General features: G+C 36.6%; 2 protein-coding genes across 3 annotated transcripts; both read left to right on the forward strand.

Annotated features, from left to right (window-relative positions):
• Positions 1 to 6,256: 6,256 nt before the first annotated feature.
• On the forward strand, positions 6,257 to 9,964 carry LOC114721356 (pentatricopeptide repeat-containing protein At4g04370-like). Of its 2 annotated transcripts, none has more exons than XM_028907178.1 (2): positions 6,257 to 6,306; positions 7,369 to 9,964. In XM_028907178.1, exon 2 carries the CDS (start codon positions 7,420 to 7,422, stop codon positions 9,664 to 9,666), a length of 2,247 nt encoding a protein of 748 aa, XP_028763011.1. In that variant the 5' UTR covers positions 6,257 to 6,306; positions 7,369 to 7,419; the 3' UTR covers positions 9,667 to 9,964. The 2 variants fall into 2 exon arrangements, with proteins under 2 accessions (XP_028763011.1, XP_028763012.1); XM_028907179.1 differs by lacking the exon at positions 6,257 to 6,306 and having other exon boundaries at positions 7,594 to 7,672; positions 7,797 to 9,964.
• Positions 9,965 to 11,780: 1,816 nt separating this feature from the next.
• LOC114721364 (uncharacterized) lies at positions 11,781 to 13,214 on the forward strand. The gene is made up of 2 exons (XM_028907184.1): positions 11,781 to 11,985; positions 12,073 to 13,214. Exons 1-2 carry the CDS (start codon positions 11,781 to 11,783, stop codon positions 13,212 to 13,214), a joined length of 1,347 nt encoding a protein of 448 aa, XP_028763017.1.
• Positions 13,215 to 15,617: the final 2,403 nt, after the last annotated feature.

Below are 15,617 nucleotides of genomic sequence, written 5' to 3' on the forward strand. Positions count from 1 at the left end.
AATCATCAAAATCACATCCTAGGTTATAGTTCTCATCTTGACCGAACCATACCCCTAGTAAACCAACCATGAAATCTTTTCAATAACAACTTAAAACAACTTGAAACAACCTTGAATCAAAGTATTTTAACTAAATATAACATCAAAAATTCCACCTCCTAATATTATACATTTCGGCCAGTACCAAATCCTAAGGGAAACCAAACTTTCCAACCGTATAAACCAAGGAATCAAGGCAAGGAACAACATAAAACAACCTAATAACCTCAGATCTAAGCTTGGTTGATCAAAGGAAGTAACTTTCTCTCGGTTGTTCTTCAAGAATCCACATGGCAAGAGTTTCCCCTAGAGTTTTTCAATTTGGTCGAAGATGAAGGGGGCTTGATGGCTGTCTATAAGCCAAATATTAACTAATTGATATTCAAGTTCAAGGAAATTACGATGATGATATGTCATGCTAGGATTTCTTCTTGCATTTTCTCTTCCCTTTATTTAAATAAAAAAGAAATAGATTTTAGAAATCAAAATCTTCTCCATTCCTTACTTGACAGATGGCACAATATAGGCCAAGTAAAAAGCAAGTGTAGCTTTATACTTTATTAGTGCACTTTTCCTGTCCCCTTTTTCAATTCCGGTCTCCTAGAGCCCTGATATATTTGTCACATCAGTTTTATCTCATTCCACTACCCCTTCTCTCCTATTTAATGCCTTCACATGTGTCATGATTGCCTTACATGATGCATTAATAAGCCATCATGACTTTTGTTTTATCCTTAGGTATTTTTCTTAATTTACTTGGCTCTTGTTTTTTGGGATTTCTTTCTGGCTTTTTGGAGCTTTGAAAATTATTCTATTTAGACAAAAAATTCCTTCCACCCTTAGAGAAAATCTATGAATTTTCTCAGGCCATAACACTTCCTTTAAGCCTTGCATAAAAGTCATTTACTAAAATGCCCTTTTATCAGCATAATCAGCTCTTTAACTTATTAAAGCCATTCCACTGGCCTTTCGGTTGCAAGACTAATTTTATAAATTAGTACAATCTTTCAATCATTTAACTTTATTTTTGCGTACATTTTTTAGGTCTCTTGCTATTTTAAATAATTACCTCAAACAGTATACTTTTTACCTGTCATAACTTCATAAATTTCATTTAAGCTGCCTCAAGGGTATTTTCATCATTTCTCTTTACAAAAGAATCTTAGAATATTATTTCCCATTTTCTGAGATTTTCTTAGAATTTTCTGTTTACTTGCTATTTTTACCTCTATTGGCTGTAACTTTCTGAATTTACAGTTCAGTCCCTGCTTGGACTTAACTTCATACAACAATCTCTTTTAAGATTTCTAACTTAACCCTTGGTTTGTTTCTACTATCTTTTCTCTTTCTAGGCCCTTGAGATTTTACTGGAGCCTTTAGCCTTGATTATACTTGAGCTCCTAAAAACTTTTATTTTACAATTTAGTCCCTGAAACTGTTTTGACTTTCTTTCTCATCTTTGAGACTTCTGCTTAAAAGAGACTTAGTAGCCTACCTTCTTGAGGCTACTTCCAGGGTTCCTAGACCTAAAAATTGAGATGTGACACATATCCTATGGACTAATACTTTTTGATGATAATGTAATATAATATCATTATTAAAGTCAATTATCACTCATATGAAATTATGAAATCACTTGTCGTTGATTAACTCTTCACTATTTCATGAGTGATAATTGACTTTTAATAATGATATTATATCACATTATCATCAAAAAGTATTAGTCCATAAGATATATTAATATTACGTTTCATCATATAATTTGAAATCACGTTTTTTTAAACTTACAATAACAGATAAATTGACAAGTGAAGCAGTAATATTGACAACTATCACAGCCTATATTAACAACTCTCTTTTTAGTGCTTTGTTTTTTGGTTTAAGTTACTAGGAGCAACAAGGTTTTTTTCAACTTTTTTGTTATTATAGCCAAGTCTTTTTGGGATTTCAGAGCAATTATCAAATTTTTAAGGACCTTTTTGCAGTATTTTGTCCTTTGTGAGACCTTAATGAAATTTTCTTTATTCTTTATTTAATATAATTAAACACACATATGCATAAGAAAATATCAATAATAGGTCAAAATGTAGCACTGACAGGTGGCGTTGCTATTGGAACAGCTAGCTGAAAAAGGTCGAAATATTCAAATCAAAACATTAAGGTGAAGAATAATAGTAAATTCTAGCAGTGGTGATCAGTATTTTTTTTTTTTTAGGGTGAATGATACGAGTTTAAAAGCCCGATTTATTGTAGCAAAACAACACGAGGGAAGCTAATTCCTAGAAAATCATTGTATAAATGTGGTTTCACTTGCTCAGGTGTGTTTTATCAAAAAACTTCACCACCTTATCCAAGTCTAAACTAAGATTAGTTAAACTATCAGCCCTACAATTTCCTTTTCTATACACATGAACAACTCTAACATGAACAAAAGAATATAAACAAATTTTACAGTTTCCAATAAACTCGAAAAACCCTCTTCCACATCCGATAACTTCCTCAGCAGATTAACTACAGCCACCGGGTCGCGCTCAACTCGAGGGTGCCTAACCTTTATTTCTTTGGCAGGCTGTAAAGCGGCTACAATCCCTCAAATTTCAGCTTTGATGGCAGAATAAATACCCAGCTTCCTTACAAAACCCTTTCTCCACCCCCTAGTCCAGCAAAGCCCAATTGCCCCTTACAGGCTCTATTCACATTCAATTTAATCTACCCCTCGACCAATAAAGACTGGATTTAATGAAAGGGACTAATCCCTCACAAAGTGATGAATTAAAGTTTGAATCCTCGCTGAAAGAGGTATTCACATTTAGTGTCTAATAGTACTTCGAATAGGATTGCCTCTAGTAAGAGGATACCTATGTTTGGGGGAGGAAATCCACCCCTCCTTAGGTTGTTGCCATTTGACATTTTTCATAAGCCAAACTCTCTCCAAACCACCATACTCCGTATTGGCTTTCAATATTTCTTTAACAAATCCATTCACCACTCTACTTGGTTCTTTAGAAACACAAAACCCCACTTCAAATAACCTCTTATTCCTCCATTGTCATAAAAGCCAGCAAGCTACACCAAAAGAAGTAGCCCATTTCATACCCCTGTAGGTCAAATTCCAGGCCAACCAATCCCTTCCTTGCTTCTGAAAGAACTCAGAGTTCATATCGCTAAAGGTAGTCCAATTTCTAATAATTAAGCTTCTAAAATCTACGACAACTTTGGAAGAGGTTCAAAGACGAAGAGTGCCATTTTTTATTATCCAACACTTTCTTTGGCCAAAAATATCAAGGGTATGTTGGGTTTCTTGTTTAGTAATTTGTTGTTAGTTGATTATTTAAAACAAAAAACAAAAAACAGTAATATGCTTGTAAAAACTAAAAAATCAAAACAATTTTTACATGTTTTGAGAAATTTCCTTCTCTTATTACCTACTATCTACTAACTATCACTGCTAGCGATCACTATCACCTGTGGATGTGGATATGATTTTTTTTTTTTTTGGAAAAATGACACTAAGGTCCCATGCAACACACAAAATACTACAAAAAGGTTCCAGGAAATTTGGTAATGATTCTGAAATCCCAAAGGGACTTGAGAGCAACTTGGTGAATTGTAAAAAGACGTTTCTGCCCCTGGTGAGATGCACTCACACTAACTGAAAGGTGCCCTATTTTTTAGTTTGAAAATTGACACTCCATATGCAGGAAGCAAGAGGGAAAAAACCCAAATTTCATTCTGCTTCTTCTCCCATTCCCATTTGAAAATCTCATCCACTCCATTAATGTCAATCATTGGCAAAAATCGCTTGTATTTTTGGTTTGATGTGTGTTTGGTCATTCAAGTTGGGGTTTTATTATAGGTGGGTAGGGTGATTATAGGTGTTCTGTTTCTAGGTATATTGTGGGTGGATTGAAAGTGGGCTTGCTTTATCTGGGCATGGTTCAGGGCGAATTGATGAGAAACATGAAGGTTAGTGTGGTAGAAACTCTTACTGCGAAATAGGAAAATATGTTGTTAATATGGGTCACGACAGTTGTCAATATAGCTCCTTGACTTGTCAATAGTAACATCATTGTATAGATTTACATTAACTGATATTTAAAATTTTTTACACAAAGGCCATGATCGTCTGTACCCTTGACTCATTGGTAGAGGTCACAAAAAGAGGAAGAAGAGGCAACAAAAAAGGGTGAGTAGTTACATGAGGCAAAGGAAAAAAAAAAAAGGAAAAAAAGGCCACTTTGATCCTAGACAAATGATGGCAAAAGTATTTTTTTGTAAATAGAAGTGACATAAATTTTTTTTTGTAGATGTCACAACACACACAAATAATTAGTTTGATACTGGATATATGCAACTATATGTTTTTTTTTAATGGGTTATAAAATGCATGTATCCAGTATCAAACTAATTATTTGTGTGTGTTGTGACATCTACAAAAAAAATTTATGTCACTTCTATTTACAAAAAAATTCTTTTGTGATCATTTGTCTAGGATCAAAGTGGCTTTTTTCCCCCCTTTTTTTTTTCTTTTGCCTCATGTAACTACTCACCCTTCTTTGTTGCCTCTTCTTCCTCTTTTTGTGACCTTTACCAATGAGTCAAGAGTAAAGAAGGTCATGGCCTTTGTGTAAAAAATTTAAACAATCAGTTAATGTTAATCTGTACAATGATGTTATTATTGACAAGTTAAGGAACTATATTGACAACTGTCGCGGCCTATATTGACAACATATTTTCCTATTTCGCAGTAAGGGTTTCTAACCACACCAACTTTCATCTTTCTCATCAATTCCCCCTGAACTATGCCCAGACAGAGCAAGCCCACTTTCAATCCACCCACAATATACCCAAAAACAGAACACCCATAATCACCATACCCACCTATAATAAAACCCCAACTTGAATGATTAAACACACACCAAACTAAGAACACAAGCGATTTTTGGCCAATAATTGACATTAATGGAGTGGATGAGATTTTCAGATGGGAATGAGGGAAGAAGCAGAATGAAGTTTGGGTTTTTTTCTTTTTACTTCCTGTATATGGAGTGCTGATTTTCAGACTGAAAAACAGGACAGCTTTCAGTTAGTGTGGGTGCATCTCACCAGGGGTAAAGGCGTCCTTTTACAATTCACCAAATTACACTCAAGTCCCTTTGAGACTTGAGAATCATTACCAAAATTTCTAGGGCTTTTTTGTAGTATTTTGTGTTGCATGGGACCTCAATATCATTTTTCCCTTTTTTTTCTCTCCCGCAGTTTGACGTAAATCGGCCGCGGAGATGATTTATTTTTGGTGAACATGCTGTGGTGATGATTTTAATTGGCTGAATGTGGTTCTGCTGGGCTTGGGGTTTATATTTCATTGCTGTGGATGTGGATATATTTGCAGACGAAATTCATAAACTTGTTTGGAAAACTCTTCTCCTTGTTGTGCAGATTTTTGCTTTTACAAGGTAGTAGTATCCTTTACCCTCTGCAAGGCAACTTTTGTAAAGGCCTAGAAATAAAATATGATATATTTGTGATTTTTTTTTTGACCGGCATGATATATTTGCGATGACCCTGAAAAAAAATGTGTGTGTGTATAATAAGTTAAATGAGAGAGTTTGTGAGAGACAAATGGGATAGTTGATTACTTTTTTGTATGTTACCATTTGCTATGGAACCTTGCCTAGTGTGAGCTGGTGGCTTAATGGCACAAACGTTACCGTATGTTGTGCGTTGCCGCCCCCTCCGTCTAGTCCTTTTCAACCCCCGGCATGTATGTTCCTTGACGTTCCATTTCCAGTTGATGTGGGTATCATGGACAGTGAACTTCCCTTCTCCTTCCCCTGTTTTGCTTGCCGTCGTGATGTACGTTTGTAGGTGTGGAGCTTTGCCTCTTTCTCTTCTTCCTCTAGAGAGATCTTTTGGAGTATAGGTATGCTTGAAAAGTTCTCCCCTTGCTGTTATGTATGGTGGATTGAATCTATTCCTAGTTCTTCTTTGTACGATGCTCTTTGTGTGTGTGGGCAAGAGTGTTAACCTTTCTTCTTTTTGTTTGTTATGGTGTAATGAGTATAAAATTGAAATTCTTTTCTTCCTTGTAGATTGGCATCCGAAGTAACTGTGGGATTTGGGAATTTTTCTTAAGTGAAGCTTTTGATGAGAAGGGTTATTTGAATAGGTAGTTTACAGTATTTTTGTTCAATTTTCAGAAGTATGAGGTTGAATTGATACTGCTTGTTATATTTCATGAGGAAATTTGTGAAAAATTGGATTGAGGTAATTTTAAAGACTATGTTGATGTATGTTTTGTGAATGTGATCTTGATGCACATAAGGTGTTTGTGTAAATGTGTAGAAGAAGAATTTGGTTAGATTAAGATTATTGAAAGATGAACACGTATTGTTTTTGTGTATATGTATGTATGTATATCATGGTGGTGAAGTTTGGGTTAATAAAAGAAATCTTGATGCTCGTATAAAAGGAAGAAGGTGATATTTTCTAGGCTTCAGTGTATTCTTGTTGAAATTGCTAATCAGTTGTGGTGATTCGTTGATCAAACTCAATATGACATTTTGTATGTGCAAATTTGAAGCTAAGATCTTCTTAATTCCCTAAATCACATTGTGTAATGGGTTTTGGTTATGTTTGTTGAGTAATTTGAGGCATTCTCTTATGTTTTGTTGGATTCTTGTTGAAAATGTTAATTAATTATGGTTTTTATTATTAATAAAATTTTATGTCATATCCCATGTGAGGAAGGTGGAACCCAAGATCTTCCTTATATAATTTGTTGTTTTGTCGTGAAATTGGGTTATTGAATGTTTTCATTGAGTTATTTGAGATGGTCCTTAATTGATTTAAGGAAGTTTGGTTTATTCTTGAGTGTCAGTAATTATGGTTAGTGGTTGGTTATTATTAAGAAGATCGAATGAAAGATTCTATCAACGTAACTTTATAGTTTTTAAGAAGTTTGGGAACAGGGAATGACAGAGTTGTTGTTTTGGGTAGTAGGGGATTAAAGAGTGAGAGTTTTTACGAGTGTGGCCTAGTGGGAGTGAGTTATACATTTGGGCGTACAGCGGTGAGTGAATAGCGTCCCAATTAATTTATGGAAAAAAATTTATTTTATTTCAATATGTTGTTCTCAATAGATTCACATGTATTTTAATATTATCCTTATTAATCATTACACCATCTGAAATATTTTATTTATCCTGGTTCCTTTTTAGATTCACACTACTCTAACGAAGGATTTGGGACTCTGAAAATTGAAGGGAAAAATATTTTTGGTTCTCTATTGAGGATTATAGCAAATATACCGCATTTTTTGGTTTACAGTTGCTGTTACCCGCCTGTATAACTAGAGTATATGATGACGAGTAATATGACATGAACAAGCTCAAACCTCCATTGTCGAGGTTTCTGGAGTCATCAGCTTCATCCGTCTCCAAGTCTTTCAATGCCACTATCAACCGCCTTTCATCCCAAGGTGCTCACAGTGAAGTTCTTCTCACATATGCCTCTATGCTTAGGAACCATGTCCCTTCAGATGCGTACACCTTCCCAAGTCTGCTCAAAGCTTGCACCTTTCTGAACCTTTTCTCCCTTGGGCGTTCCCTGCATCAATGCATCGCCGTTAAAGGTTTGTCTTTTGATGCCTATATTGCTTCGTCGTTGGTTAATTTCTATGTGAAATTTGGATGCACAAATACTGCTCGCAAAGTTTTTGACTTTATGCCTGAGAGGAATGTCGTTCCTTGGACCAGTGTTATTGGATGCTATTCTTGGGAGGGTAATCTTGAAATGGCTTATGCCTTGTTTAATGACATGCGTCAACAGGGAATTCAACCCAGTTCGGTTACTCTTTTGACCATTCTGTCTGGAGTTTCAGTCCTTGCCCATTTGCGGTGTTGGCATGGTTGTGCAATATTTTATGGATTTATGTCCGATATAACACTGTCAAATTCTTTTCTAAGTGTATATGGAAGATGTGGAAGCATTGAAGACTCTAGGAAAATATTTGAGTATATGGGTGAAAAGGACCTTGTTTCATGGAATTCCTTGATATCAATTTATGCTCAGATAGGAAATCTATGTGAAGTATTACAACTTCTAAAGACAATGTGGGCAGTGGGTATGAAGCCTGATCAGCAGACTTTTGGGTCGGTGTTGTCTGTGGCTGCATCAATGGGTGAGTTGAAACTGGGTAGGTCTGTGCATTGCCAGATTCTAAGAGCTGGATTTGACCTTGATGCACATGTAGAAACAGCCTTGATTGTTATGTACTTTAAAGGTAAGAACATTGATAATGCGTTTCGAATTTTTGAAAGGAGCTCTGACAAGGATGTAGTTTTGTGGACAGCAATGATCTCTGGCCTTGTGCAGAATGAGTCTGCTGATAAGGCACTGGCCATCTTCCGCCAAATGTTAAAATTCCAGGTCAAGCCATCCACTGCTACTATTGCAAGTGTCATTACTGCTTGTGCACAATCGGGATCTTTTGATTTGGGAATCTCAATTCATAGTTATGTATTAAGGCAAGAATTGACTTTAGATATCACTGCTCAGAACTCCCTTGTGACCATGTATGCCAAGTGTGGTAAATTGAATCAGAGTTTTATTGTGTTTGATAATATGAGCAAAAGGGATTTGGTTTCCTGGAATGCTATAATTGCTGGATGCACTCAAAACGGCCATATATGTAAGGCTTTGCTTCTTTTCAATGAAATGAGGACTCATTGTCAAATACCAGATTCAATAACTATTGTCTCTCTTCTTCAAGGTTGTGCTTCCATAGGAGCACTTCATTTTGGTAAATGGATGCATAGTTTCATTATAAGAAATAGCTTAAGTTCATGTATTTTGGTTGACACGGCTTTGGTAGACATGTACTCCAAGTGTGGCCACTTGGATGCTGCACAAAATTGTTTCAACAAGATGCCGTGTCAGGATTTAGTCTCATGGGGTGCCATAATTGCAGGATATGGTTATCACGGCAAAGGAGAGACGGCACTGACTCTATACTCTGAATTCCTGAGAAGTGGCATGAAACCAAACAATGTCATTTTCCTCTCAGTTTTATCATCTTGTAGCCATAATGGACTTATTGACCAGGGTTTGAACATATACCAATCAATGACAGAAGACTTTGGGATCACACCTAATCTAGAACACCACGCTTGTGTGGTCGATCTCCTTAGTCGAGCTGGGCGAGTAGAAGAGGCATATGACTTGTACAAGAAGACATTCCCTGAGCCTGTGCTTGATGTTTTAGGAATACTCCTCGATGCTTGTCGGGTAACTGGAAACAATAAACTTGTTGAGATGATTGCTAAAGATGTTCTCATGTTAAGGCCCATGAATGCGGGAAATTATGTGCAGCTAGCACATGGTTATGCTTCAACAAACAACTGGGAAGGTGTAGGAGAGGCATGGACCCATATGAGATCTCTTGGCTTGAGAAAAATTCCTGGCTGGAGTTTCATTGACATACATGGGACCATCACAATATTTTTCACCGGTCACAACTCTCACCCACAATTTCAAGAAATTGTCTCAACACTGCATATATTGAGAAAGGAATCAGGGAAAAAGGAAGAAATGGGAATCGACTTTGAGATCTGCCAATGTTCATGAGTTTTATATTATACAACCAAGTTAACTTATTCAATTTTTTATTTGCTTTGCTTCTTTCCATGGCAAGCAACGAGCTTTCCTTAGCAACTTTTAGTCTTTTAGATACTGAAGTTGAGGGTGGATGAGGGATCGTTGACTAGAAGGGTTTAGTGTTGTTGAGTTGATATGTAGAGAAAATTCGGGTGTTGGACGCATACCTAGTCATCAGGTAGGGGACGTATGGAGAGAAGTTAGGAATTTGCACGATCGTGTAAAAACACAACCAATTCATTAATGTTGCAAAAATAATTCAAGTGTATGATTGAGTTGTACTAATAAAACACTCCTTTAAAAAGAAAGTGCTTCTTTTTCCACCAAAAAAAAAAAAGTTCGCTTATTTGCATATGGCCAAAAAAGCAGGAATTTTCCAACTGTTAAAATAGTAACAATGATGCTTAATATTTTCAACAATGAGGAGTAAAATTGATGTGATTTTAAATTTTTGGGGCAATAAAAAAAAGGGTAATATCAAAAAAAATTTCAAAATAAATTTACGCCTTAACTGAGCAAACAGATTTGTACGATCCAGTCCTGCTCATATTTGTTTTTTTTTTTTAAATGAATCAATGACTGAAATGGTACCAGTAAATATATATTTTTGTCTAATTTTTATAAACAAAAAGTTTTACCTATTATTTTAGTGATTAATCCATGACAATGATCAAATAATTTCTTCGGCCAAATAAACATTTAGTGAAGGGTTAAACTACATATGTGCCCCCCCCAAAAAAAAAGGGAAAATGACAACAAAATACCACCTGAATTTCAAAAAGACAAATAAGGCATTTGAATAAACAAAATGACAAATAGGACACTGGGTACCAATCTGGAATTCAGATTTTTGGCCAAAAGACTGAAATGCCCTTATTAGTGAGGTAAAAGGAAGCGAAACTGAAACGAAAATAAACATGGAGCACTGGTTGAGCTGCACATGAAGAAGGAAAGAGGAATACTGGAGCAACACATTAAAGCTGAAAAAAGGTAAGTTTAAGTCGGTAGTATTTGGAAATGGTATAATCTTACTCCTCCGCATCACCATTTTGTTGGGATTGCTGATTTAATAGATTTTGGTTGTGGGCAAGAGGGTTTGTAGCAAGAGAGAGAGTGAACATGTCGCATTACGTGATGGTGGGGTTTGGGTAGTTCTTTTTTGTGTCTGCTTTATGGCGTAATGGTGGGGACGGGTGTGTTGGAGATGAGGTTTTATACTTTATATTCATTATTTCGAATGACGTAGCGGAAATCAAAAAAGGTGGTAAGCAATTACGTAGGCGTGAAGTTTGCGTTCAGGTGGTGAACGTTGTTAAAATCAATAATGGAGTTGTGAAACCCTCTAATAAAGTTGCGAATAGAAGAAAAGTTTCTCTCTTTGTGTGTGTTTTAGGTGTCACGTACGTTGATGAAAACTAATTGGCGGAGAAGTTAATTTTTTTTATTTAATGTTGTTTCCTGCAGGTTAGCAAGTGGTGATGTCTTGTAACATTGTATCAACATCTTCAAAAAGACTTGCTTGTTATTTTCACGTAGATGGGAAGTTTGTAGAAAATGACGATGGCGAAGTTAAATACTGTGGTGGGACTGTCAGAGTAAGAGTAATAAATGAGGGTACAAAACTTGAAGATTTGAGGGCAAGGATAGGAGAATGGTTCAGCATGGATTGTCATGGCTGTGATATTAAATACACTTTGAGTTTTGATGAGAGGGTATTGGTAGATCTTATAGATGATGGTGAAGTTGATAATCTATTTGAATATAATGACCGTAATGCACATATTTATATAGCACATAAAGGTAATGACAATGTGGAGGAAGGAATGGGTTATCCAGAAACGTAAGTGAGAAAAAAATTTTTTTGTGGTTATGAAAGTTGATAATTGTTGTAATATTGTAGTAAATCTCTTAACAACAGTGGTAATTATAAATGCAGGATCTCAAGAATGGTAGGACTGTCAGAACAGAGTGATGAGCCTACGTTAGAAGGAAATGCTTTGGAAAGTACAAGTTCTGGAGGCAGTGAAAGACCTAATGTAAGCCTGCCATACGGAGTAGTGAGTGCACCTACACCTTTGCCGGAGATGAATTCTTTGAAATGGAAGGAATTGTTGTTAGGACGGAACCAGACTTTTGCAAATGCAGAAGATTTCAAAAAGAAAGTACATAAGTTCAGTATTGCAAACAAGTTTGAGTACAAGTATGTGAAAAATTGTAGGGAAAAAATGTATGTGAAATGTAGTGTTGAAGGTTGTCTGTGGAGGACAAGTGCAAGAGTGGGTAGAAAGAGTACTCCTTTTTTACGTGTGGCAACATTCATAAATGAGCATGTTCATAATGCATAAGACAATCTTCGTGTGGAACATTGTGGTTCAGCTAGCTTGACAGCATCAATCATCACTGATGAGGTAAATGATCACATAGACAGGCGTCCAAATGATATAAGGAAGACTTTGGAAAGAGATTATGGTGTGAAGTTGACATATAAACAAGCATACAGGGCGAAGCAAAAAGCTTTAGAGGACATACATGGCAGGCCTGACCAGTCTTATATGCTTATTCCATGGATATGTGAACAGTTGAAGGAAACAAATAACAAAACTGTGGCCAAATGGGTGGGTAATACTAATAACACATTTGAGTGTGCATTCATAGCATATGGGTGTTGTATAGAAGGCTTTATAGCTGGTGCTAGACATGTACTGTACATTGATGGATGTCATTTAAGTGCACCGTATAAGGGGACATTACTGTCGGCCTCTGCTTATGATGCTGACAATGAATTGTTACCTTTTGCGATTGCTATTGTAAAGGGAGAGACACTTGAGGATTGGACATGGTTCTTATACATGATTAAGGAGATAGTTGGGTTGATGGAATTGACAATTGTGTCAGATGGACACAATGCAATAAAAGGTGCTGTGCAAGCAATATTTGGTGGTGAGAGGCATGCATACTATTACAGACATGTTAAGAAAAACTTCAGTGCACAAATGATTAAATTAAATAGAGGAAAGAGGAAGACTAGTGGGAAAGCAAGGGAGGAGGGACTGCAATACCTAGATGCCATTGCATATGCAAGGCTTGACACCGAGTTTGATGGTGCAATGGATAACATGAGAAAGTTCAATCCACAATTATTTGAGTGGCTTCTTAATCATGGTGATGTTGAAAGGTGGGCCTTAAGTAAATTCCCATTTAAACGGTGGGATAACATCACAACAAACCTTACTGAGTCATTCAATACTTGGATGTTGAAAGAGAGACGATATAATGTTGCCCAACTTATACATGAGCATTGTGAGAAAGTGGCAAAGAAGATGTATGCAGCAAGCATAGCAATGAGTAATTGGAAAAATGGTGTGGGCCCAAACATAGATGCAAAATTGGTGGACAATGTTGCTAGATCAGCATGCATGTTGAGCGTACCTTATGGAGGAGGTAGGGTGTGTGTCCATACAGCAAAAGGAGCTGTACATGTTGATCCTGGTCTAGGCGAATGTACCTGTGTAGCTTAGCAAATGTCAGGCATTCCATGTCCCCATGCCTATGCAGCTATTAAGGCTGTGAATTGCAATGTGTATAATTTTGTTGATGAATACTACAAGATTACATCACAGCAAAAGATTTATGGCAGGACTATGATTCCAGTGGTGACAGTAGACATGCCAAATCCTAACAATTACTGGGTGAAAAATATAGCAAGTCAAGTATTCTTGGCACCGCCTTTGACTAATCGACCACCAGGAAGGCCTAAAATAAAAAGACGAGAGTCACAGTTTCAAAATAGAAAGATCTACCATTGTAGCACATGCCAACAAGTTGGGCACACAAGAAGAACATGCAAGAATCCAAACCCAAGTTGAAGTTAGATGTCAATAGATAGGGTGATTTTTTGGTGTAAATACTATTGCGTGAATGGTAAATTCCATTGCACGTGTAGTTAGTATAGAAGTTAATGGCTCAATCATGTCATAAATACTGTATCTGCTGTCATATTGCTACTGGTTTTTGGTAAATACTGTTGCGTGAATGGTAAATTCCATTGCACGTGTAGTTAGTATGAAAGTTATGGTTCAATGTTTACCGTGCTGTACTTGAGGTGCATTCATTTGAATATATGTAATGTATCTGCTGTCATATTGCTGCTGGTTTTTGGTAAATACTGTTGCGTGAATGGTAAATTCCATTGCACGTGTAGTTAGTATGAAAGTTATGGTTCAATGTTTACCGTGCTGTACTTGAGGTGCAGTCATTTGAATATATGTAATGTATCTGCTGTCATATTGCTGCTGGTTTTTAGTAAATACTGTTGCGTGAATGGTAAATTCCATTGCACGTGTAGTTAGTATGAAAGTTAATGGTTCAATGTTTACCGTGATGTACTTGAGGTGCAGTCATTTGAATATATGTAATGTATCTGCTGTCATATTACTGCTGGTTTTTAGTAAAATTCAGCATCAAATTGTATTGTTCATGGCAAAAAATCTGCCCAGCCCGCCAAAAGGTTGCAAAACCCAGTATAAAAGTAGTAAATAGCACTGAGAAAGTTGTAAATACCACTATGTTTTGCAAAATTCATCACCGAGTTGTATGATTTTAAAACCAAAGTTGCCCAGCCCAATAAACATAAGGCTGCAAAACCCAATATATAAGTAGTAAATCTCACTGTGAGAGTTGTAAATCCCACTATGTGTTTTGCAAAATTCACCGCCGAGTTGTATGGTTTTAAAACCAAAGTTGCCCAACCCAGTAAACATAAGGCTGCAAAACCCACTGTACAAGTAGTGACACTGACTGTAAAAGTTGTTATTCCCACTATGTGTTTTGCAAAATTCACCGCCGAGTTGTATGGTTTTAAAACCAAAGTTGCCCAGCCCAGTAAACATAAAGCTGCAAAACCCACTGTACAAGTAGTAACACTAACTGTAAAAGTTGTTATTCCCACTATATATTTTGCAAAATTCACCGCCGAGTTGTATGGTTTTGAAACCAAAGTTGCCCAGCCCATTAAACGTAGGGATGCAAAACCCACTGTACAAGGAGTAACACTGACTGTAAAAGTTGTTATTCCCACTATGTGTTTTGTCAAACTCAGCATGAAATTGTATGGTTTCTGAAAGGAAGGTTGCCCAGAGAAAAACAGAAGGTTGCAATACCCATTACAGAAGTTGTAAAACTCACTATGAAAGTTGTAAATCCCTCCATGTGTTTTGCAAAATTCACTGTCGAGTTGTATCGTTTTAGGACCAAAGTTGCCCAGCCCAATAAACATACGGTTGGAAAACCCACTGAACAACTAGTAACACTCACTGTAAAAGTTGTTATTGCTATGTGTTTTGTCAAACTCAGTGTGGTATTTGTGTTTTTGTTGAGAAAAGTTGCCCTGCCTCTCAAAACAGGTTGTCAAACCCCTTGAAAAAGTGGTCAAATTCACTTCAACAGTTGTAAATCTCGTCACATGTGTAGTAACACTATGGGAAAATGGTTTAACATTATTTGAAAATGAGGCGCCTTTACATTCCCTGAAAACAGTTTGCAAATCCCCTTACATACATAACTTTAACTAAGACATCATTAAACTTAGACAGCACAATTTAGTGCCGTGATGCACGCTGCTTTTTCCTCGGTGTGGGTTCTGCGGATGACAACAATTTCAATGCTTTTTCGCGCCTTGAATTGAGCTCATGATTAACAAGCCACCACATTGGGTTTCGTCAGAAATCAGCAACATGTTCTTCACTGTAGTCAAGCGTCACACCGGGCTCACATTTGCTCAACCATATTAAAACATGAACGCCACAGTCTCGCCTGCACATGGCAACAATGTCCATGAGTGAAACATGAAGTAGCATTCATACATTATTACATCAACAAGTAATACCACTCACAGATTGTTTTATTGAGGAACAAGGGCCCAA

Source organism: Neltuma alba, unplaced genomic scaffold (assembly GCF_004799145.2).
Source record: "Neltuma alba isolate B1F8T4 unplaced genomic scaffold, ASM479914v2 tig00012032_pilon, whole genome shotgun sequence".
Taxonomy (NCBI): Eukaryota; Viridiplantae; Streptophyta; class Magnoliopsida; order Fabales; family Fabaceae; genus Neltuma; species Neltuma alba.

Coding starts and splice junctions, on each gene's coding strand:
- LOC114721356 (XM_028907178.1), top strand. CDS start 7,420: ATGAACAAGCTCAAACCTCCATTGTCGAGGTTTCTGGAGTCATCAGCT.
- LOC114721364 (XM_028907184.1), top strand. CDS start 11,781: ATGAATTCTTTGAAATGGAAGGAATTGTTGTTAGGACGGAACCAGACT. Junction 11,986..12,072: donor TGCAAGAGTGGGTAGAAAGA/GTACTCCTTTTT, acceptor ATTGTGGTTCAG/CTAGCTTGACAGCATCAATC.